The 25,123-nt window shown below is 44.2% G+C and overlaps 2 protein-coding genes across 7 annotated transcripts in view; one reads left to right on the top strand and one right to left on the bottom strand.

Moving 5' to 3' along the window:
* Positions 1 to 19,660, bottom strand: part of ARSK (arylsulfatase family member K) — a 47,584-nt gene extending 27,924 nt beyond the window's left edge. Inside the window, exons 1-3 of one of the 3 annotated variants that reach the window (XM_059725014.1) lie at positions 19,410 to 19,660; positions 12,129 to 12,258; positions 8,369 to 8,528 (exon numbers count right to left, since the gene is read on the bottom strand). In XM_059725014.1, coding sequence (XP_059580997.1) covers positions 8,369 to 8,528; positions 12,129 to 12,258; positions 19,410 to 19,577 — 458 coding nt within the window. In that variant the 5' untranslated portion in view covers positions 19,578 to 19,660. The remainder of the gene's footprint in view (positions 1 to 8,368; positions 8,529 to 12,128; positions 12,259 to 19,409) is intronic. The other 2 variants (XM_059725012.1, XM_014597258.3) reach the window with 2 other exon arrangements.
* Positions 1 to 25,123, top strand: part of SKIC3 (SKI3 subunit of superkiller complex) — a 145,443-nt gene that overhangs the window by 40,550 nt on the left and 79,770 nt on the right. For 2 of the 4 annotated variants that reach the window (XM_059725010.1, XM_059725009.1), the window contains exons 2-5: positions 14,034 to 14,198; positions 20,282 to 20,358; positions 22,364 to 22,461; positions 24,203 to 24,346. In XM_059725010.1, the coding sequence (XP_059580993.1) occupies positions 22,372 to 22,461; positions 24,203 to 24,346 (234 nt within the window). In that variant the 5' untranslated portion in view covers positions 14,034 to 14,198; positions 20,282 to 20,358; positions 22,364 to 22,371. Of the gene's footprint in view, positions 1 to 14,033; positions 14,199 to 19,833; positions 19,905 to 20,281; positions 20,359 to 22,363; positions 22,462 to 24,202; positions 24,347 to 25,123 lie in introns of those variants that run through there. The other 2 variants (XM_014597255.3, XM_019483555.2) reach the window with 2 other exon arrangements.

Below are 25,123 nucleotides of genomic sequence, written 5' to 3' on the forward strand. Positions count from 1 at the left end.
ATAAGAGTATATGGTTACTATGCAATGCTAATGTGCAGGTCCTTGTTTTATTTCTTGTAGACAAGGTAGAATAATTCCTTAAGGATGGACTTAATGAAGAATGAATAGTAGCCTGGTACATTAGTTCTGGAAGGGTGCAGAAAGGCAGTGATGAATGCCCCCACCCCCCAAAATAAATATAAATGGGTTATCAAGGTGGATAATATTGTCAGGGAGAAGGGATATAGGCAATGTGATAAATGTAATTAATGTTTCTAAAGCACTTCAAGATCTTTGGTTGAAAGGTTTTGTTTAGACATAAAATATAAACGTCCACAAGGATGAATGTTTCTTTGAAGATACCCAATTAGCTGAAAGTGTTAAATCTTAAAGTTGGAAAGATATGGAAATGCTAACAGAATGAAAACACACAATACATAATTAATGTTTATTCTAACAGTATGTATAAAACCATTACATGTGTTAAAATCGTGTGAAACATCCATGCATGTCAATATACTGCTTCTCCAGAATATTTGCTGACATGGTCCTGTTAATTTCCACTCATTTATACCAGTTGAAGGTCTGGCCCTCTATCTGTATATACCTCACCATCCCCTCCTCAAACCTGATTAATCATGCAGAAGGGACAGATGCCCAAATACTGTAAGGATCATGTCATGATTCAGTTGTTATAAGTGAGTATGTTGTGTATTCTACTCCAAAGTTCCTGCACTTAAGAAATGGAAACTTTTCATATTCACAAACATTAATTTTATCAGTGCTGTAACTGTGATAGCTTATTAAGACAAATGAAAACCTATTTGTCTTGTTACTATGCAGTTGAAAAAACTGAAAGTACACATTTTTGGACTGGTGTCAGCTGAGAAATGTAGACATTTAGGATAAAATGTTATTCTGCAATTCAAAAAGAGATACTATTGCATAGTGCAGATGTCAAATTAATATTTTTGGAATATTCATATCTCTACAAAATCTAATATTCAGACATCTCATCCTGGGAAAGCACTGTGTAAGTTTTCATTTACTACGACATAAAAACAAAAGGACTGTACTAAGTATCGCAATACCCATTTGTAGCTTTCCTTATATTTAGTCAAATTTATTCCATAGTAAATATACCCTGGACTAAGTCAATTAATTAATTGATTTAAGCCTTTTAAATGTCTACATATGTGCAGTTATTAGAATGAGATGCACATTTTTACACTGAAAAACATATATGAGTTTTATGATTTTCCAGTTACACAAATATTTGTACTAAATTCTGAAATTATTCTTATATAGGCATTGGAAACAGCTGACTAACCATATGTTTATTTTAGCTTATTTTCAACCTCCACCCACTTTTATTCAAGCTACATTTAGGCTGTGACCCTGTTGAGTACTGATATCACTTCAACTCCCACAGAATAGGAAGTCAAAGACGCTCAATAATTTGCATTAGTTCTTTAGCAGAATACAAAGAGGCTTTAAAACATGGAGATAAACACTAAAAAAAAAATCACAGAGCCAGATTCACTCCTGTATTACTCAAGCCTCTGCAAATATAGCATATGTTACTATTACACTACTACTGAAAGCCCCTTAAGATTCTGAAAAATCAGACCTTAGGAAGGGGAACCTGGTGGGGCCAAAATGGCTTTTGTTATTCTCTTTGAATATTCAGGAAGCTGAGACTGATGAGGCCCGAGCACAAAGAAGCCAACAGCCTTGCACGTTTTTGTTGTGTCTCTGGTGCTGGTCATGATGCTAGAAGGGAAAAGGAGGATTTTTGCATCTGCCTATGGCCTCTTCTTACAGGACACAGGGCCTGTCAAGCGTGTGAATTTTCTTTTTTTTTTTTTCTGGTTGTATGGGGTGGTGGTGGGGCTAATGTATGTATGTAAGCGTGGTTATGCTGGAGGGGGGGACATGGGAAAGGCCCCGTGTTGCCTTTCCCCTTTGGCTTAGGGCACAGGGCTGTCTGTCAAGGGTGTGAATTTCTTTTTTTTTTTTTAGATCTTTGGGGTGATGGCCCAAGCATGAAGAAGCCATCAGCCTTGTATGTTTTTGTTGCATCTCTGGGGCTCTGCATGATGCTGTTAGGGAGAAGGGGGATATTTGTGGGTGCCTATGGCCTCCTCTTGCAGGGCACAGGGCTGTCGGCCAAGGGTGTGAATTTTTTTTTTTTTTAAGTTTAGTACATAGTAGTAGTAGTTGTATGGGGTGGTGGGGGACAAATGTATGTATTTGAGCATTGTCATAGCGGAGGCAGGGACGTGGGAAAGGCCCTGGTCTTGCCCTTCCCCTCTCGCTTAGGGGTTTGCATACAGACTCCAGAGCCAGCAGGCTGTGCATTCAAGACCAAGCACATACCTTGAAAGCCCCCTGGCAAGGAGTGTGCAAGGAAACTTTTTTTTTCTCACCACGACGCATGGAAGCTACCATGGGCCCCACAAGCAATCAGAGTAGTGGCAAGGATCCAGGGTGGAAAGGTGCAGGCCTCGGTGTGGCATGCCAAACACTTTGGGTTTTGGCATGCCATGCCAAGGCCCAGATTTAGGCCCATGCTTCAATCAGAGCATTCAGAGAGTCTCTGAAGAAGGGGAAGTTGGTGAGGCCAAAATGGCTTTTGTTGTTGTTTTTGAATTTTGGGGCAGCCAAGACCATTGAGGCCCAAGCAATGCAGGGGGTCGGACTCGATGATCTATTGAGGTCCCTTCTGACCCTAACATCTATGAATCTAAGCATGAAGTAGCCATCAGCTTTGTATGTTTTTGTTGCATCTTTGGGGCTCTGCATGATGCTGTCAGGGTGAAGGGGGATGTTTGTGGGTGCCTATGGCCTCCTCTTGCAGGGCACAGGGCCATTGGTCAAGGGTGTGAATTTTTATTTTATTTTTTTTCTTTTGCCTCACAAAGCCTATGCCACTTGTGACACATGGGCTGCAGGTTAGCCACCCCTAAAACAAAAGGGAAAGGAATGTGTGCCTTTATATCTGACCTTTCATTGAAGCCTCCTGCAGAGAAGTTTTGTTAGTTAATTTTAGGAAATTATCTTAAATAGGTTCCATTTTATCATAGAATCATAGAAAATTAGGGTTGGGAGGGACCTCAAGAAGTCATCTAGTCCACCCCCCTGCTCAAAGCAGGATCATCCCCAACTAGATCATCCCAGCCAAGGCTTTGTCTAGCCTGGACTTAAAAACCTCCAACGATGGAGATTCCACAACCTCTCTGGGTAACCTGTTCCAGTGCTTTACTACCCTCCTAGTGAGACAGTTTTTCCTAATATCTAACCTCAACTTCACTTGCTGCAGCTTGAGACCATTCCTACTTCTTCTGTCATCTGCCACCACTGAGAACAGTCGAGCTCCATTCTCTTTGGAACCACCTTTCAGGTAGTTGAAGGCTACTATTAAATACTCTCTGTCTTCTCTTCTTCAGACTAAATGGGTGCCTATACACGACAGTTTTTGCCATTTAAAGCATACTAAAGCCGTCACTTAATACATGTGGGTGACTTTAGAACGTTTTTAAATTGGCGGAAGTTGCCATTGTAAAACACGTACAGCAAGATTTAATTAAGGCAATTTCTACCATGTATAGAGTCTGATTCTTGGAGGGTCAACTTTAAAGTTGCCAATTTAGAATGGTAGAAGTTGCCTTAATTAAATCTTGTTATGTGTGTTTTAAATCACACAGTGCATAATCTGAGTAAGATGGGGGTACACAGTTGTAACTGGGAGTCTATCTTGAAGTGCAGAATCTTTATCTTTTCAACAACCAAACATAAATGGGAGAAAAAAACCCAAAAAACATCAGAAAATTAGGTTTTATAGATTGAAGGCTGAATTTGCAAGGTTGGCAGATAAAATCTTTTTAAACAGTGCACTGCTAATATATAAACATTGGAATGCTACAACAACATTTTTATTCAGTTTTTCAGAATAGAAATCCATTTTAACCACATGTAGACCAGGACTGAATTTCTTGCATCTCCTTCTCTCAAGAGTGAACATTTTAATGGATCTCTTTTAAGTCTGTTCATTTGAAAGAACCCTCCAAATTCTCCAAGTCTCCACTATAGCCCTACACTGTGAAACCAGAACTGCATACTGCGGTTAGACTTAGACTTTATTTGGAAGTCTAGGAGAGTTCTGTAATGGAGGTATCATGCATCTCCTGGGATTTACAATAACTATAGTCTTGTTTACATGCAGAGCCCTGTGTTCTCTGTAGAAAGCTTGACCTAATACTATGGCAAGGAGAAACAAAGTTTATGTGATACAAGGTTTTAAATATGAAAATGAATAATACAATCAGTATTGTGATCTGATTTATTTTTATGTAATTAGTTTATTTTACTTTGTATTAAATTACATTTTTTTTGATTGACAGTGCAGAACTGTACTGTCGAAATCTGTTGTTACGGAAAAGATGGAGTTTTTTTCGTAGTGGCATAGGGTTCAGCATGCCATGTCAAGGCTTGCACCTTTCCACCCTGGAGCCTTGCCACTACTCCAGTTGCTTCTGGGGCCCACAGCAGCTTCCATGTGTTGTGGCGAGAAAAAAAGAAACCTTCATTGCACTCCCCTAACCATGGGAGTTTCATGGTGCAAAAAAAAAATCCTGCAGGCTGGGTCCCAAGCATACAGCGAGGATTAAACTAGTAACTGCAGCTCCGCAGTAAGGACCCTGCCCCCTAAGCCAGACAAGTAGGCCAGTGACACGTTCACTCCCACACTGCCTTCCCCAGCACCACAGTCACTGCCCACCTCCAGCCCACACTTAATAATAATAATAATAATAATAATAATAATAATAACCCCCCCCCCAAAACCCCTTCTCAGATGGGCCTGTACCCTGCAAAAAGAAGCCATAGGCACCCACCAACATCCCCCTTTTGCCAGCCAGCATCATGCACAGCCTAGGAGATGCAACAAAAGCCTCCATGGCTGCTACCTTCTTGCTGCTCGGGCCTCAATCGTCTCAGCTGCCCCAAAATTCAAAAACTACAAAAAAAACAAAAAACAAAAAACAAAACATTTTGGCCCCCACAACTTTCCCTTCCTCACACACTCCGAGTGCTCCGATTGAAGCAAGGACCTAAATCTGGGCCTTGGCGTGGCACGACGTGAATGCCGGTTTTCTGCCTCGGAAAAAAATCAAACCCTTGACAGTCAGACCTGTGTCCTTCAAGTAGAGGCCATGTGCTTGGTTTTGAACTGACAGCCTGTTGGTTCTGGAGTCTGTATAAACCCCTAAGCCAGAGTAGAAGGGCAATTTCAGGGCCTGTCCCAATGTCCCTGCGTGCACCATGACCATGCTTACATACATATGTTACCCCATCACCACCCTATGCAATTTTTAGTACTAGTACTACTACTACTACAACTACTAAGAAAAAAAAAATTTCACACCCTTGACTGACGGTCCTGTGCCCTGCAAGAGGAGGCCATAGGCACCCATAAAAATCTTTCTGCATCCTAACATCATCATGCAGATCCTCAGCGACACAACAAAAACATACAAGGCTGATGGCTTCTTCATGCTTGGGTCTTAACTGTCTCGCCTGCCCCAAAATTCAAAAACAGCAAGAAAAACCATTTTGGCGCCACAAACTTCCCCTTCCTCAGAGGCGTGTTGAGTGCTCTGATTGAAGCACGGGCCTAAATTTGGGCCTCATCGTGGCATGCCAAAACCCAAATGGTTTGGCACGGCATGCCGAGGCCTGCACCTTTCCACCCTGGAGCCTTGCCACTACTCTGATTGCTTGTGGGGTCCATGGCAGCTACCATGTGTCATGGTGAGAAAAAGTTTCCTTGCACGCCCCTACCCATGGGGCTTTCAAGGCATGTGCTTGGTCTTGAACGCACATCCTGCTGGCTCTAGAGTCTGTATGCAAACTCCTAAGGTAGAGGGGAAGGGCAACATAAGGGGCTTTCCCATGTCCCTGCCTGCACCATGACCATGCTGACATACATACATTAGTCCCCCACCACCCTATACAACTACTAAAAAACTAAATAAATAAATGTACTCTGTAAATGTACTAGAATGAAGGCAGGGAGCAGAGCAGGGGCAGGACACTGGTGAGAGAAGAGGCATCAGGTGTCACTGCAAAGAGCCAGGGTAACCCTTCTCTGGCACTTCAACTATTGCCAAATTCAGGGCTCACTCACCATAAAAAACTGCAGCAGCTGTGGGGGTAAAAAAAGATAAGCTTGGATCTTCGTGGTGCCACCTCCTTTTGCAGCAGTGTCCTGCTCCTTTTCTGCTCTGTAGCCACAACCAGAGGTTTGAACTCCCTGCCTCCATTCCGGTACTCTATCAGGTACACCTTTAGGTGGGCATGGAGGCAAAACAATCAGCAAGACACTGGGCAGGGGGAGGGAAGAGGGAAGCAGCTTATCTTGTGGGTTGCCTGCCAGAAAAGGTTGGTTAGCACTAGTCTATTTCATCCACTCCTTTCCCCTTCTTTGCCATCTTACCTTTTTTTTAAATAACTACTATAAAATATCCATGCACGGGGAATGGTAAAATGAGAGAACCCTAGCACCACTACTTTTCTGGGTGTACAGTACTTTTGTATTGTTTTATACATTGGCACCTAGAACTCATTTGGCTTGGATCATCCTGATACTTAGTCCTCAATGGCTCAATGTCTATTTGGGAGGAGGTATCAAGTGGGGTTCCCTAGCAGTCTGCCCTGGGTCTGGAATTGTTCAGCATCTTCATTAATGATCTGATGGGATTGAGCGCCCGCTTAGCAAATCTGCAAACTACACCAAGTTGCATAGAATTGTGGACATTCCAGAAGGCAGGACTAGGATTCAGAATGATCTGGATGGACTGGAGAAATGGTATGCAGTCAATCAGATAAGATTCAATAAGGATAAGTGCAAAGTCCTCCACTTGGGACAGAATAACTGCATGGTCAAATACAGACTGGGGAATGACTGGCTAAGTGGCTAAGCTACAGTATTGCAGAATAAGACCTGGGGGCTGCAGTGGACCATAAGATGAATATGAGCCAACAGCATGCTTTTGTTGCAAAAAAAAGCCAACAGCATACCAAGTTGTATTAACAGGATTGCCACTTGAAAATCGAGGGAAGTGATTCTTCCTCTCCATTCAGCACTAGTGAGGCCTCACCTGAGTACTGTGTCGTTTTGGGCTCCAAACTGCAAGAAGGATGTGGACAGTCTAGAAAAGAGTCCAGTGCAGGGCAACAAAAATAATTAGGCGCCTTGGAGGCAAGACCTGTGAGGAAAGGCTGAATGAGTTGGGGTTTAGCCTGGAGGAGAGAAGACTGAGGTGGGGATTTGAAAATAGTCTTGAAGTATCTGAAGGATGATTATAGAGAGGATGGAGATGGGCTTTTCTCTGAGGCTCCAGGGGACAGGACTAGGAGCAATAGCCTCAAGCTTCAGCAGGGGAAATTCAGGTTGGAGACTAGGAGGAACTTTCTGACTCTGAGAGTCATCAGGCATTGGAACCTGCTATCTAGAGAAACTATGGCATCTCCATGCTTGGAAACTTTCAAAAGCAGATTAGACAGACACTTGGCTGGGATGGTTTACTCAGGGATGATACTGCCTTGAGCAGGAGGCTGGACTAGATGACCTTGTGGGGTCCCTTCCAGTCCTACTTTCCTATGATCCTCAGACAAAGCATAATAGTCCAAAAACACAAAAATGAAAGAAAGCTTAGCAGATTGAGACAAATGGTTAAGAAGATTTTCAATAGTTCACTCTTCCTGCAGTGATTTGAAACTGAATTTAATTAAGGTAGAATATAACTATGATCATAAAATACCAGTCTAGTTTACTGAAGGACTAATTAGCTCTAAATAGATAAATCACAGATTTTAATTTAACATAACAAAAAGAAAAAGTGACATACAAAAAGAGCTGGAAAGATAGATGACTTGCCAAATAAGATGAATAAATACCCAGGAACAACATTCTGCAAAATATGTTCAGGATTTAGGATTTTTATTATGATTCATCCTCATCTAATCGTATAATGAGACTGTTTTTTTTAAATGTGATTATTCAATTGAGTTTTATCCAGATTGTATCCAAAGAGCAAACTTAATGATAAATTAAGATTTCTTACGCATAACTATTTTCAACCCTGACAACTATAAAGGTTAGTTAGTGCCCTTTCCCCTCAACTTGCATTAGGAGTGACTGCATGGATATGACTGCTAAGTATCATGTTTAGGCATTACATGATTGGAGCCTTATTAATTTTTAACAACATTTCTTCTACAAAAAGTTACTTGTTTTAACGAAAACTGAAAACTAAGTACCATTATCTATCTGTTCTTAACCATGTTTACAGATATCATACCACAGAAGAGTTAATCTTCTGCCTACCTCAGTGAGTGATGTCCTGAAATATAGTCCACTTTCCCATATTTTTGGGTATGGTAGCCATGTTTCTGCATGAGGTCCATCCACGTTGTGTAGTTTGACTCCAGGCCTTTGAAGTTATTCCAAGATTCCGTTAAATGAGTGAAGAGACCGCTCCACATAGCTTTAAAAAAAAAAGCACATTTCACAAATAAGTATCTAACAATGTCTTTATAAAACAACATGTATAAAAAGGTTTTTATATAGGACTTTGCACTTCTCTTGCACCTTTCTTCCATAGAGCTTAATACACGATAAGTACGCTGGAAAGTATATAAATGTTATCTTCATTTGACGGAGCAGAAAATTCAAGTACAGAGAGTTAAAAAGTTAACACTAAGTCAGTAGAGCAGGGAATAAAATCTAGATCTCCTGAATCCATGACATGATCATGATTTTTTACTTTAATTGTAGTAATTCTTAACCCTAGTCATGGACCACAACCCTGTCATTCTACCCAATGCACGATCACTAACACAAATTTCTCCTGCTAGAAAATTAATATTTTTATTCACTGTAGAAATAATATAATATTCTAATATAGGCCTCTTGCAGCAAAGCACTAAGCAGCACATGGTTAAGTGAGCAAGCAGCTCCCTTATTTTCAATGGACTTCTTGAAGTTAAACATATATGTGGAAAATGAGGGACTTAAGGGGTACTTTTTTTTTGTAATGCCATGTGATCCAGTTGATAGTAATTTACTCAACTTCCAGGTTAGGTAAATTAAAGGAGGCTGTTAAATCATAGGAAAAGAAATTACTTTTAAGACAGAAACCAAAAGGATATGAAGCTTCAGGCAGAAGACCTGAAGGAAACAATGGAAAAGCTGTCAATTGGGGAATACCACTGCCTTGCTTTGCTCAGCCTAAAATAGGTCCGTCCCAACCCTGCACCGATCAAGCCTAGGACAAAAGGGAAACCTACTCCCTTTCCCCCCACCCCCACCAAAAATGTTGGCAGTAGGACTGAGGAAGGGAAGTGGGCTGTTAGTAGATGGAAACTTAAACCTTGTTTGACTGAGAGATGCAAAGAACCTTATGCAATCAGGATAGGTTGGCTGTCCCAACATAGAGGTAAGCATAGGCTGGCTCTCCCTGAGCTATGCATCACAACATAAAGTAAATTTTTAATCAATTTCTCTGAATACAGTATCTCTCTGAAGTATGAATAAATAATGCTTTGTTTGGAAGACACTGCCTCTGTGTCACTATAAACACGTAATACCATAAGCTCCCAAAAGGAAATTCTTACAGATGCCTAAACCTGATTGAGCTTATGTTGTTAATGAATAGAAAGGAGGAGATGCTGTAGTCCAGAGATCCGCACAGAATCTGACCACATGGTTTCACCCAGAATGGAAACCAGGCTTGTCATATCAGAGGTGCATTCAAGAGACTAAAGAGGTCTCAGAAGTACTTCATCCTGTAGCCTTGACAATGTGCATGAATGCTTCACTAGAAGCAGTTCTTACTGCATTCATTTTCAGAATTAAAACATTACTGATATGAATGCAGCAGGTACCTTTAGGGTTACTGTTTCTATCTGTAACAGGTCCAGTGCCCCAGAGGTGGCCGTCATGCCCCATGGTGGCAACTTGGCTCCTGCACCGATCTCTCTCTAAGGTACCCTTCCTTTGCTCTCGTCTTCCACGACTTTGTTTTATTAATAAACCTGGACATGGAGGCTGCTTTTGGCAAGCTGTTAGCCTATCCTCTTGCCCATGAATCCCCCTCAGACCCCACTGTTCTCAATCAGTCCTTCTCCGGTGGGGCCTCTTGGCCTGCATGTGTTCCTGAAGGGCACCCATTGCCTTATGTGCTAATCACTGCCTCCAATTTACCCTGTAGCCATGCGCATGCCTTGCAGTTGTAACAGTCAAACAGTTCAGTGGGCCCTAGGCCCCACTCTCTGGCCCTCTCTGGGCACCGGGGTCTCTCTCTGGCCCCATCCCTGCTGCTGTGGGACCCTGGCCCTGGCTCTGCCCTCCACAGACACTGTACTACAGCTTGCCCTGGCCCTCTGGCAGACTCAAGCCTCCTGTGCCTTGCTGGCACTACTAAGATCTCCTGACCTCCCATACAGTCCCAAACCCAGTCTACTGGTTAAAATTCAAACCAAAACATAAGTGCACTAGCTATAACTTAATTCTCTAAGCACACTGGCTATCTTCTGAAATCCCCATCCATATTGAATCTAATCCCCTGCCAACCCTCAGATTCTCACTGATATCTCTCAGGGATAGCAGAATCTCAATCAGTCTCTCATCAGCAGACATCTTGCTGCAGAGCTCCCTCTTCAGCCTCGAGGGACAGACTGACTGCTCAGGCTCTGGCCCCGGCTTATATCCCACCAGAGCCCTGCTTCTTTCTGGTCATGTGACTTCCCAGGTTGTCTACAGGCATCTTCTAACTAGCTTTGCTTACTGGCTTTCAGGGTAGCCTATAGTAGCAGACCTAGCAATTGTAGCCTTGCTGTGTCTCATACACAAGACTAGTACCAGGAATCCGCTAGCACTGCAGTAGGCTTCTTGCTGCTAACACCGATTACTCTACTATTGCTGTACAACTGGCACAATAGGTGCTCTCCATTCCTGGGCTCTGGCTGCCTATCTCTTTACAGCTAGTCCCCTCTTTGTCTGCCAGGGCACTGTTTGCCCTTGTTGTTCCCTCTATGAGTATCAGGAGTCATAGGCTCCATTACACCACTCTGAAGATTTAGCAAGAGATCACTGAACTAGTTACACTTAATTCATAGCTGGAAAGTTTTATTTACAACCATAATGGCTAGAAATGTATTGGAATCAGGGTTTTGATTTAGAAGCATTATTTTCTATCAAATGCTGTATACTACAGGGTATGTTCTTAGAGCAGTAGAACCAACCTTTTAGGCCCACACCCTGCCCAAGTACCACTCTAATCCTCTTCCCCCTCCAGTCAGCTCCTCTGCTTTCTGCTTCCTACCCTATATGCCACTGTGCTGCCTATTCCATCCCCATCTGCCATGTGCCACACACAGAGGCTGCCCATGCACATATGCCATAGGTTTGCCACCCCTATTTTAGAGAACACATGAAGCATTGATTGCATTTGTCTGAAACGATAGAAAAAGCTGAAAATCAATCTAACGTGTTTAAATAATAATGCCTACTTCAAATACAGGCTATTTTTTCAGAACAGATGTTTCAGAAAGTTGATAACTCAAGGCAAAGCAAAACAATTCAGCCCAAAAGGCTGTGTCACAACAGCAAATTGCCAGGGCCACTGTATTCTTAACTATCCTCAGATGTACTTAACTCTGAACGAGATTTGCAAGCTCAGGAATAGTAATAGTAGTAGCAACTGTTGATCCTTCTGAATCATGGTGTATGCAAGGTCACCAGGAATGCATTTGCCTAGGTAGAAGTATGGAGGAGTGCAGGTTGGAAGAAATAGCATGAGACAGAGATTTCTTTGGTTGATATCTTTTATTGGACCGACTACATAGTTGGTATTGAGTTAGACAAGTTTTCAAAAGCAAGACATTCTTCATCAGGTCTGAGAGGCAGAAAAGTGAGAAAGAGAAATGGATAAATCTTCAAAAGACCAGGCAAAATTTAGATATGAACTAAAAATGTGGGGCTTAACCTAATCAAACCTTCTGAGGTTTGCCCAAACAAAATGCATATTTAAATTTATTCCACAAAGGTACTTATTATTTTTAATAGGATTTTAATATGGTCTTACCTGCCCGGGAGGGACAACAAATTGGAGAATTGGTATAAGCATTGAGAAAGAGTGTGCCATGTTTTTTCATGAGATTTACAAAAGGCAAAGTCACAGTGAGATTGCCTGGATAAAATGTCAGCCTTCCATCCTGCAGTCAAAGAGATGAGTTCAAATATTAAAATAAATAACAACAACATTTTCTTTAGTTATTAGAAATACACATCTTAAGATGATGAGACAAAGCTACAGAATAAGGCAAATTTACTATTCTGGATGTAATGAAACAAACATCAAACATATTTTGGATGTCCAAGAAATATATATAATTCTGATCTTGTAGATTAGATGAATAATGAAATCCTCATTGCAACCACAGTAGGATAAAAATCTGCACTTATACAGTCATCAAACTGATTAATAGAAGCATTAGGTGAAAGATACTGGAAGTGATAGTGCTTCTCTACTTGGTACTGGTTAGGCCTCATCTGAAATGTTTGTATAGTTCTGGGCTTCACATTTTAAAAAAGATTTGGAGAAGTTAGAATCCAGAGATATGCAACAAAGACAAAGGGCTTAAAACACAAGTAATACAAAGAGAGGCTGAAGGAGCTAGGTATATTCAGCTCACGGAAGAGGCACTTAAGAGCAGACATGATAGCAGTCTTCAAATACTTGAAGAGCTACCATAAAAGAAAGGGAAAGCATCTTTTCTCTATTGCTGCAGAGAGAAAAACATGGACCAGTGACCTCAAGCTGCAAACAAAGTAAGTTTAGATTGGATATCAGGAAAAGAAACTGAGGCAATGGAACAGATTATCTAAGGAAGTTGTGGACTCTCCATCACTGGAGGTGTTTAAAAAGAGTTTGAACAGCCACTGGTCAGAAATGAATTAGGCATAGTTATACCTATGATCTGCCATGGGTATTTCCCATGCCTTTGGGCTTTGCTGGTTGCCCCTACCCCCGCTTTCTGCTACATGTGTCAGGGTGTTTTTAAGCCTCCCCAGAGCCATTGGGTGCTGGCTACAGCCAAGGCTAGGAATTTGAATAGGGTGTGCCAGTATTCCTGCTGGAACCAAAGCTGGAGGTTCTTGGCTTGTCAGTGGGTATTGTCCCTCTGCCCAGAATCAAGCCAATCTCATATTTGGGGTCAGGAAGGAATTCTACCCCACGGTCAGATTGGTACAGACTGTGTAGATTTTTACCCTCCTCTGTAGCAGGGGATGTGGCCCTCCACTTGGGATCTCTTGAGCATGTATTGACAAACTTTTATAGAAGCAGGACGATGGTTGTCAAGATTCCCCTGCTTTACCTGTGGCAGGCCCACGGTATTATGTCTGTGTTGTGTCAGGGCTGACTGGAGTCTTATGTAAAGTTTAGATTATGGATTGTTTAGGATGGTTTGAATAGGGATTATCCTGCCTCAGGTGGGGGAGTGGGGGTAGATGGTCCTTTCCAGTCCTACTTCTCCTATGATTCTATGAAACCTTGCACTTAAAAGCCCCTTTCACAATTTATTCTGAAAACCTCTGATACATGATTTCACCAACTACCTGTGTCTAGTCTTTCACTTGGACAGGCTGACTGAGGAGCCATCTCCAACAGCCTCTGAAGTATTTCTCCCAAATTTGCAATCATCTTCATCTCAAGAAAGGTTTCAAATTAGGAAGTGGTACGGGACGTTGCTACATTGGCAAAGGATCTCTCCTACTCATGAACATATAAACTGTCAGGATCATGTGAATGGTAACAAGGCATGGCTGAGTTGCATGGTACCGGTGGTTGGGGTGAACTGGCCTCAGTTCTTCCCAGGCTGATCCCAGAGAATTATGACAAGGGACCACACCTAAGGCTCTTGCCTTGGAAGAACTGCATAGTTAATATTTTTCCTCATCTTATACATGGTATATTTTTATCCCTTAGCACAGAATGTGTAATTAATTGGACTTCATGACTTGGCAGCCTGAAACCAAGACTCAGCTCTCCAAGTGTTTCAACTGAATGCAAGATAGCATTATCATCTACCTTGCCCTTTACCTGAATGACACAAGTACTTGGAAGAAGAACATTGACAGCAACTAAACCTGGGTAAGTAACATGCTTAGTTGTTTAGGAATTCAAATTGCCTTTAATAATTGACAGTCTTCCCTCCAGGAGTCAAGATGATGATTAGTCTGGGGCATTCACCATTCTTGAGTGGTCTGAATTATGTAATATAGACCTGACTGCTGGGATCTGAAGATTCCTCTCCTCCAAGCTTGACTACTGGGATGCTGCTTTCCATAACCCAGGATGAAAGTAAAAGCCGTAAGGAAACTCCAGTTGCTCCAACATGAACTAAACCAAGGGTGTCAAATATACAGCCCAGAGGTCAGATATTGCCTGCTGCAGCAGTAGGTCATCCAGCCCCCAGTTCTTCTTGAGGTTCTACTTCCACAGGCCAAATTCATCCTGCAGGACTTTTGTTGCTGCAACTGCTGGAGCCCCTGTTGCAGTAGTGTTAAAATTTCAGCTGTTTTGGTGCAGCTCAGGAACTGAAGCTACTAGGCTCCCCAACACCACACTGTTACCCAGGCCAAAATTGGGGATTTTACTTGCCTCTGGCAACTGAAATCAAGGAGAGAGGAAAAGACGGCAAGTGGCAGGAGCATTAACTTCCTGGGATCCAAAGCTGTGCTAAAACACCAGCCCCAGCAGTTGCCACTGCTTACAGATAATCTGACCTATAGTCTGGATCTGGCCTGTGGTGCCCAGTGCATTTGACACTCCTGGGCTAGAGCACCCATCAAATAAAAGAAAATGAGAAAAAAATGAAGCTCTGCATGCTAAAATAGCTCTCTTTCCACTCTCAGATTCAGTTAAGATCTTGATATCAACAGTCTAAGCTAGTGATTCTAAACCAGGGTGCTGTGGCACCCTGGGGTGTCTTGGGATCCTGTCAATGGTACCATGGGGTGCCATGCAATGTTAGGTGTGCAAATCTGATTCACATGAAAAATCCAGAGATTTCAAATAGGAATCGACAGTTTTAAAAACAGTTTGACCTATTGTGGTCTGAGTTCTTTGCAACATAAACATTTCTCTATTATTTTTCTGTAGTCAAAAAATGAGTGGAAACTAGAGCCAGTATTTTCTGAGGGATGCCGTAAATCTTATCAACAGGTACCTTGAGCCTTAAAAGGTTGAGAACCACTGCTCTAGGCTCCGATTATCACAGAGATTGCTTCTCCTCCTATGACCTACCATGACATGGTTTGCCTATGCTATTTTAGATATTTACAGTGGCTTGCAAGCTTACTAGAATAAGGTCTTGATAGCACTCTGTTGTTAACCAAACTCCTAGGATCCTTTGCTAGTTATGTCAAAGGCCAAGTTAAACTTTTAATCTAGTTAACTAGCCTTAAAAATTCCTTAGTAAGAGGTTTTTCCTCGGGACTGAATTAGCTATTTATGTTTCCTCCATTATGGATAAGCCAGCTACCAGTAAGAAAGATTTGTGTATCAAATTTAGTGGTATTTTGAACATGCTTTTCCTTTCAGGTGATGTAACTGAGCATATTCAATAGCACTGTGTGCCATAACCTAAGAGTAACCTAGGCATAAAGATATTTTGTAAAGTCATAGGCTGAGCTTGTTCCATCACTATTGCTGCAGCATAAAAGGGGGGAAAAAAACCCCACAAAAACACACAAGAATGAGAGGTTAGCTTTTTTTGGCCTATTACTGGCATGTGCTTAATCTTGCTTGTGTGCATCTTCCTCTCATCCACTCCTCATTCCCTACTCCCAGTCAAAGTAAACTGCTTTCCAACTTGCAGTCTAAGATGCAGTGGCCTCCAATACACTTTTGAAAGTTTTCAAAAGCCCTTCGTTTTGCCAGTTTCTCCAACTGATGCTTTTATCATAAATACTTGTTATATTTTTAAAACAACCTTTCCTTCAACTATAAGCAACTTAAAACCAGCTAATTGTTCACATATGTAGTCTAGGTAATCACACTCTCCTTTTACTACTGCTCTTCTCTTTCCCTTTAGTTGTTAGGCTCTCTTGATTCATCATGCCTTAAATTAGACCTCAAACTCTTAGATGAAAGGACTGCACTTTACCTCCACAGTTGTAAACCTACACTTTCACAACCACATGAAAGTAACCTGAGGAATACAAAGAGTTCCACTTAACTCACAAGAGTAAAGTTACTCAAGTATACTTGAAGCCTGTGTTTGTAGAACATGAGATTAAATCATGGTGCACTGGCTCTCATTAGAAAGTTTTTCACCTAACTTCATAGAATCATAGAAGTTAGGGTTGGAAGGGACCTCAGGAGGTCATATCTAGTCCAGCCCCCTGCCCAAAGAAGGACCAGCCCCAACTATATCATCCCAGCCAAAGCCTTGTCTATCCAGGTCTTTAAAACCTCCAAGGATGAAGCTTCCACCACCTCTCTGGGTAACCTGTTCCAGTGTTTGACTATACTCTTAGTGAGAAAATTCTTCCTAATATCTAACCTAAACTTCCTGTACTGCAACTTGAGACTGTTGCTCTTGTTCTGTCAAATGTTTTCTTCATGCTTACCGGGGGACCCGCTTCCCAGCTGAGCCTCTGGGTCCACACCCAACCTTGGGCGCTCAACCTTTTGGCCAGGAGCTCAACATGCAAACCCCTAAGCCACACAAGACCCACACAAAACAATCTATTTAAAATGAGAATGTTTCAATGAGTGGTTTGACTTTTTTGCCTACCCCATCATAAACTTAATACATTCAAAACTAACAAGGCCATTATTTAAATCGTGCACACAGCAAAAACCATTTCCTATTGAAGTCAAGGTTAAAAAATTGCTTAAGCTGTATTACCTATGCTGGCAAATTCATGAAAAAGCAGCCTATGCTCAGCTGTTCACACCTCACTGCAGAGCAGACTCAGTTAATCAGTTGTTAGTCAATTCCTGGCTGCTACTATAAACCTGCAAATGGGGTCCTGCTTGTTAGCAGTCAGAAAGTTGACTAGTTGCTGTTAATTTCATCAGTGCTTCTCTCTTTCCAGCTATCTCTATTGCTGCAACCATAAAGCTGACCCTGCCACAAAGCACTAATAGCAGCGGAGAAGCACAAAGTTGAACAACCTACTAAATATGCTAGGTATATAGATATAGCTATTTGCCAAATACACCTACAGTCTAAAATGCCCACAGTGAGTGTATGTCACGTGACAAAGATAAAGAATGCAAGAATCAGTTGCTTTCTTTTTAATACTGCATGAGAATCTTTATTAGAATAAGACAAACATTATTATCCCTAAAACTCACTCGCACACTGTTTCACTGCAGAGCTTCCACCTTGAATCCACTTCAGAATATGCCTGACTTTCTGCAATAGATTTCAAGTAGCACATGTACAAAAATTTTAGGGTTTCTTTTTGCTAGGATCTGACCTTGTTTGTGTTTGACTAGTCAGTCTCAACACGTGCAAAACTAAAGTATTTTTAGCCTCTACAAGGTATCTTCTTTAAAATAACATGTTTAAAATAGACACAAAAAATCCCTAGCATGTGAGTCACAGTGAAGAGCTCTTAAAGACACAAGAAAACGTCCAAGGCTCTAGGGGAAGAAAAAAAAAATCAAACAGATATAAAGAAGAATATCAAAAGAACATAAGTGTTAATATGTAAGATAATTGAATGATAAAAATCCGACTCGATACTTTTGAAACAACCTTTGTTTCACAAAAAAAAGGAACTTAACACAATGTTAAACATAGATGTTAATGTTATATTTTACAATGTGCAGTACACGCACAGAAACAGTCATATTTTTTCTGCCTTTGGCTTTTCAATAGAGTTTCAAGAAAGAAAATCTTCCTTTGCCTCATGTGCATTCAGTATTTGTGACACGCTATGAAGCCTTTCAAATACATGGGGCCAAATACTGATCTGAACTATAGTGGAGTAACTCTGCAGCAGATTACTACAGCCCCCTAGGAGGAAATTAGAGAACAAATAGAACCAAAGCCTAAGAATTTATTACCGGTATTTGTTTTATCATAGTACTGTACCTAGGAGCACTAGTCCTGGAGCAAGACTCCATTCTGCTAGACACTATACAGATACAAAGTGGTTATTGGTTCCAAAGAGTGTACAATCTCAATACAAGACAGAAAATAACAGATGGATATGGTAAACAAAAGGGATGCAAAGAAACAATGAGACGATGCTGATCAGCTTGAAAGTGTTAACTTCTGTAGCCACAAGCGCAGCAGTAGAGAATTTTAAGACAGCATTTAACAGAGAACATGTTAGCTCTGCTGTGGTGGCGGAGGTGTGTGTCATATCCCCCCCCCCCCCCCCGCTCCCCACAAGGGTGAGAAGCAGCCTTGGGAGAAAGCAGGTAAGTGACTGTTTGAAAAGTTCGAAAACTCTGTCAATGAGTTGGTAAAGCTGGCATCAGGGACAGCTCAGAAGCAGGAGGTCAAGCTCAAGAGCTGACAGCTGCCACGTGACAGGCTGGGAAGGACGGACTGCACACAAGCAGCTGGCGTTTGATGCAGCAGAGAAAGGGGAGTCAGGGGCAGAATCCAAAGCGAGGTCCTGATGCGATCAAAAGGACGGGTTACAAACGTTATCCCCGCAGCAATGCTGTATAGGGCGAGCAGGTCCAGGTAAGGGCCTGAGCTAAAAAGGTGTCACCAAGACCTTTCACACTTTACAGGAAAGAATCTAAGGAGAAGAGCTATAAAGTACCAACACCGGCACTGAAACAAGTACAAAGAGACAGAGAGCAACACGCCTCAGGCAGGTGGAGGGATGGACTGGCAGCAGCACCTCGGGTGCCTTTCTGAGGGACCCTGCCTCAGCCGGGGGTGACTAGATCACCTCGGGAGGTCCCTTCCAGCCCAGCTTCTCGCTGACTAGTACAGCTGAAGCAACCGCCTGGCAGCACAAGCCAGGCAGGCGTCAGGCGCCCACCATTAATGCCAGCCGCTACACGGAAAAAAGAAAGACACGAGAGGCAGCAGCAAGCCGCTGTGTCCGAGGCCAACCCAGTCCAGCCCCGTGTGCGCGTGCGGCGCGCACAGCACGGCTGCAGGCGCTCAACCCCCGCGCCCGGCTCGGCCATGCGCGAAGCGAAGCCCCCGCCAGTGCCAGCCACTGCAGCCAGGGGAGGAGGGGAGGCAGCTCGAGCTGCCCGGGGCGCCCCCCGACGCCCGGACCCTCGGTGTGTGCGGGGGGAAAGGGAGGAGGAGGAGGCCGGGACGTGCGGGGAGCCGCAGCCCCGACAGCTGGGCCCGGTGCTCCCCGCACTTACGAAGGAGTCGCTCGTCACCATGACGACGCTGTGCGGCCCCCGGACGGCCCCGGCGCGGGGGTCCCTGCGGCCCACGGGCCGCGCCCGCACCCCCGGCCCAGCCCCAGCCCAGGCGGCCGCGGCGGCGAGAAGGAGCAGCGCCCGCACCGGCCCGCGCATCGCGCCCATACTCAGGTCAGAGCGGGGGGGATGGGGCTACGTCACGCCAGACCGTCCCGCCCCCCTGCAGACTACAGCTCCCAGCGGGCCGCAGCGGCAGGGCGCGGCAAACAACTGCAGCTCCCGTAGCGCTCTGCGGCCGGGAGAACTACGGCTCCCGCCATGCTTCGGGGCGGGGGATGGGGCGAATCATGCGTCGCTACAAGCCGCAGGCTCGGGTGATATCAAGATGGTGGCCCCCGGAGCGCTTTGGTTGTTGTCACGTGGCAGGAGCGGGATGCGCCAGTGCGCCTGCGCACTGCTGCCAGGCCGGGAGCGGGGCGGCGGCGGAGGGAGGTAAAGTGCCGGGAGAGGTGCGGGCGCTGGTAGCGGGGGCTGCCTGTGGGGAGATGCTGCCCGCCCGGGTAGGCCCTGGTCTCCGGGCTGCTGTGGGGAGGATGCCTGGGGGGGAGCGGGCCTGACGGGCCGACCGAGTCTCTGCCCCGGGTCACAGGCAGCACCAAGATGTACCCTATCGCCCTCCGAAGCACCTGGTACCTTTGTGCTCGCGAGGAGCAGCAGGGGAAGCCTCGGCTCTGAGCCTGAGGGGAAAGGAGTATTTAAGCCAAAACCCTGTTTGCTAAAACCCATGACTGTAGGGGAAGCAGGCGGGAAGGGAAACCCAGGTCCATGTTCCAGATGGATCTTTTCTGTAATGGTTTTTGTTCCCCCAGCAGTGCCACGCACGGCGACTGGGGTTGTCCTGGGACCTCAGCACTGTCGCCGCTGTCCTGGCGCGAGATGTTGTGAGGTAAGTGACACCCGCCAGTGGCTGGACTGGTACAAGCAGAGCAAAACCCTCCTAACTTCAGACCTGCGTTAAGGTACACCAGTGCAGCTCACTGTGCCCAGTGCAGAGGTCAAGTAGCTGTACAACAGGACAAAGTAACTGCTGTTCCTGAACAATAGGTTGATCTCCCTTTTTTATTTAAACCAGTTTAATGTTATGCCTGTCATAGCCTGATAGTATGGAGAGACAGTCCCCCCCTGTGTCCCCCCTTTGAGGTTACAAAAAGGCAGTGGCTCTTATGTTCCAGTTGTTCAGTGCAGACAAACTGCGACTGACACAAGTGTACAAAAAACAGCGTCAGCTTTAAGCTTGGATGAAGTCGGAGTGGTTTTTGCTACGCTTGTGTCATTCCCAACTTGTGCACCTGGAACGCAGTAGCTGCCACTAGTTTGAAGTGTTCCCCTTGTGACACTCCGGATGTCCCAGTTTTCATGTCCTGAGTGACCGCAGGAGTGCAAATGCACAGGGAGCTTTGTATGCAAGGGGGGAAATTGTTTTTATTAATACAATTTGAACTCAGAAATGCCAGGCTCTCAGTGTTTATGGTGTTTGACATCAGTATTTTCTGAAAAAAGCAGCTGAACTGTCCAAGCTGAAGAGAAGTATCTCTCTTCAAGAATTGCTTCCTGGCCTAGGGCCTTGTAGCTCCGTCATGGACCTGCCTAACTTGCAGGGGCTGCTCCCCTGATTTCAGGGGCAGAACGTGGGCCCGGGAAGCCATTTTGTGGGTAGAGTACAGTGGGCCCCTGCTGCGTTTTTGGTTGAGGGGTCCCAGGGGCCCTGCCCCTCACCACTGATTGGCCACAAGGACTGCTTGTCATGCAGACCCACCCCTCTACCAATTGGTGGAGGGGCAGGGCCATATGACAAGCAGCCCTACCTGCCAGTCAGCAGTGAGGGGCAAGAGCAGCTGCTGTTTTGCCCACAGCCCTTCAAGCAGGCAGCCCCTGCTCTATGTCCCACCGGGCTGCCGCAGTACACTGAGGACCGCTGGCTCCCTGTGAGGAGCCAGCATTTTCTTTTCATAGTTTCATATTTGTTAGGGGCTAGAAAGGATTTTACAGATCGTTGAGTCCAGCCCCACCTGTACTTGGACAGGAAAGACTGCTGGGATCAGATGACCCCAGCAAGATGGGCATCAAGAAGTTTTTTGAAGATTGCCAGGTTGGATGACTGTACCATTTCTGTGGGGAGCCTGTCTCAAACCTTTGGCACTCAACTTGTAAAGAAGTTTTTCCTTATATCTAGCCTGAAGCAATCTTCATTCAGTTTGTGCCCATTATTTCTTGTTCTCCCTTTGCGGGCCTTGGTGAATAGATGCTTCCCAAAGCCCTGCCATAAATTTCCCCACCACCCCGCAGATTTCACACGCAATGCTGGATTTTGCAGAATCCATGACATCATGAATTTGGTAGGTCCCTGTACATAAAGATCTTGCAAATCATACATGCTGCATTGCTGGCTGTTGTTGAGGAGGGGCCCCACTTTTGGCCCCTCAGCCCCCACTGTCATGGCTGTGCTCTGCCGTGTGGGGGGGGGGATGAGGCCAGCACTGTGCTGCCAGCACCCCGCACCGCCACCACCTCCAAGGAGCAGGGCTGGGGGGACAAGACCAGCAGTGGCAGCGCTCTGGTCTCTGCCTTCCCTCTCTGTCTCCAAGGAGCAGGGCTGGGGGTGAGGCCAGCACTACTATCCCCAGCCCCTCAGTCCCTGCTGTCATGGCAAGGCTCCACCGTCTGTCTCTGTCTGTGCAGAACACTCCGATTGGCTACCGAGACAACCAGTCAGAGTGCAAATAAAGTGTTATGGACAGACAGACTAAGGTTTTTATAATATTACAATGTTTACTATGCACATTTAACACTTGAAAAATAATTTATTTTATGAAGGAATATTTTATTAAGAGCATGTGCTAGAAGGATCTTTTCATAAACAAAAACCTTAAGTTTTCTGCTTTTGACTTCAGCCATCAGAATGTCCAGTAAGGAGGTAAAGACAGCACTGAAGAGTGCCAGAGAAGCAATTAGGAATAAAGAATACAAAGAAGCTTTAAAGCACTGCAAGGTAATTAATTTTCACTTGTAAAAAAAAAAAAAAAAAAAAGTTATGCAAATATAAAAACTGCAACTTATGTCCTTCTGTCAGGTTTGCATGCTGCTGCAGAAAGTGTAGAGTGTGCATTAAGGGCTAGCCTATACAGTAATGTTTAGGAAAATTAAGCTGAATCCATGATGGGCATAAAGTCATTTCAAGTAAGTTAAACCCCAAGTTAGCTTCTGTCCTTCAGAAATAAAGTGACAGTAGAATGTCTTAATTTTCTTAAGCATCCTCATGTAGATGGGCATCAAACATATAGTCTGTGGGCTGAAACTGGCTTGCACAGGCGTGCCATCTAGCACAGTAGTGCTGCTGAATCTGATCAGACCCACACAGGGCATGGCGTGTCACACATCAGGCCTACAGATCTTCTCCCTTAACTCCCCCCACCCCAGCACACCTGATCCAGCGGCTGCTCCAGTCAGTCTCGGACCTGTGGTGCCTGCAGTACAGATCCTGGAGCAGCTGGAACGGGCACTGTGTGGGGTACAGTCTGGCTGTGCTGTACGTGGTGGCCACCCCAGCTGGACTGCACCTGTTCCGATACATGCACTACACACAGCACCTGCTTCGTCTGGTCCAGGACACATGCTGCATGCCGTGTAGGTTCTGGACTAGCTGGAGCAGGCACTGTATGCAGTGCAGTCCCAGATCTGCCAGGGCAGGCATGTGCAGCACGTGTCCCAGAATGGGTGCCATGCGCAGCACAGCTGCCACCTGTTCCAGACTCTGGGATCTGTGCTGAATGCAGTGCAGGTCCCAAACCAGCTGGCGCAGCTGCCAGATCAGGTCTGCTAGGGGAGGGGAAGGAGAATATGGGCTGAATCCAGTCCACTGACTGGCTCTGTCAGCCCAGATGAGTTTGACACCCCTGGTGTAACCCATGGTCCAACCCTTGGCACATGTACCACAGATAGCATCAGGCAGCCTGTGTGTGACACACAGAACAGGGAGGGAACAAGGAGCACAGCAGCAGTTAGAGAAGAAAGCAGAGCAACAGATGGGGCAGGAAGCAGAACAGTAGATCAGGCTGGGGAACAAGATCAGAATGGCAGCTGGGGAGGATAGAGGGCTGATTTGTGGTCTAACCTACATCCTAACACCAGTCACAGTAAGTTATTTGTTGTAGGATTTCAGATGAAGTCGTTGTGGGTTGAACCTCCTTCCTTTCCTTCATGAAGAGGAAATAGGACAATAGGAATAGTGATTCTCTGTTACGATGATAAGTCAAACACTAGCTCTTATTGCTATTTTGTAAAATGGGTTCGTCAAGTCTGGCATTGACTCCATTAGTTGGAAGTTTTAGTTTGTTTAGACCAAGTGAGCAGTTTTCTTTTTGCAGATACTTAATCCTGGAACAAATTAAATTTATACTAAAAAAAGTCGGTGACAAAAGTCTATCTGTAGACTGGAGTGACTAGTTATGGTATCAGATCACTTCAGGTACATAGCATTCTTGAGCAGAAAAGCTAACAGTTATACATTTTGATAAGTGTCCTCACTTGTATTACCACTGTTCAGGGAGTAGCAGTTCTGTTAGACAGATCTCATTTTTATCTGTATATAAAATATAAATGAAGAACCCTATCCCTTCTGCACTGGACTGGAATGATCAGGAGCTCTTCTCTACAAAAAAAGTGGATAACTCAAATTTGTTGTGGAAAACATTTTAGTATGCTTAGTTTCACACAATGTTTTATATTTGTAGGCAGTGCTGAAACAAGAAAAAAACAACTACAATGCCTGGGTGTTTATTGGCCTGGCAGCTGCAGAGTTAGAACAGCCTGATCAGGCCCAAGGGGCATACAGGAAAGCTACTGAACTTGAACCAGGCCAGTTACTGGCATGGCAGGTTTGTATCTCACTAGTTTTATTTAATTTTTACCCATCAAATAGCTACCTTTGTACATCATATTGGAACAAGACAGGGTTACAATGAGAGTGTCTTGTGTGAGAAGTCTTTGGGTGTTAAGAATTGTCATAAAGTTGTTGAAGACAATGAAACTGTAACACAGTATACCAGCTAAGAATCTGATTTGGGTTGTCCTAGATCATCTGGGATGGTTAGCCAGCTTTAAATTTCAGGCCTTCCTTTTCAAGGATTTCCTGCAACTGGATTTTTGTCCCAAATTTAAAAATTGATTCTGGAAATACCAAATTGCATATAGTCACACAGTCCCAAAACCCTATTAGCCACTTTCAGGACTGCTGATATCTATGTGTAGAGTATCTGGGATTGTATCCCAGATTTTGCTCCTTAAGTTTGATTGCTGTACTCTGACTAAATGTCTACAAATAAATCCAAAAACAGATTTGGCTGCAGTATATTTAAGTATGTTCAAGTGTCTCCTGATAAATGAACAAATATGTTTCACACCTTTACAAAAGTAAAACAGTTAAACAGAAAAAAAATTCTTATTCACTCATGAGCTTTCTGAGGTTTTTTCCTTGCAACACAAAAACTTTTCCTTAGGAGACAAAGCATCAAATAAAACACAGTTGTCAAATAACATTACCTTCCAATCTCATCCGGTCCAGTTTCATAGTAGTTAGGGGCAGAAGGGACCTGAATAGATCATCTAGTCCAACCCCCTGCCACTGGTTGGAGCACACGCTGGGATCACATGAC

Source organism: Alligator mississippiensis, chromosome 3, assembly GCF_030867095.1.
Source record: "Alligator mississippiensis isolate rAllMis1 chromosome 3, rAllMis1, whole genome shotgun sequence".
Lineage (NCBI taxonomy): Eukaryota > Metazoa > Chordata > Crocodylia > Alligatoridae > Alligator > Alligator mississippiensis.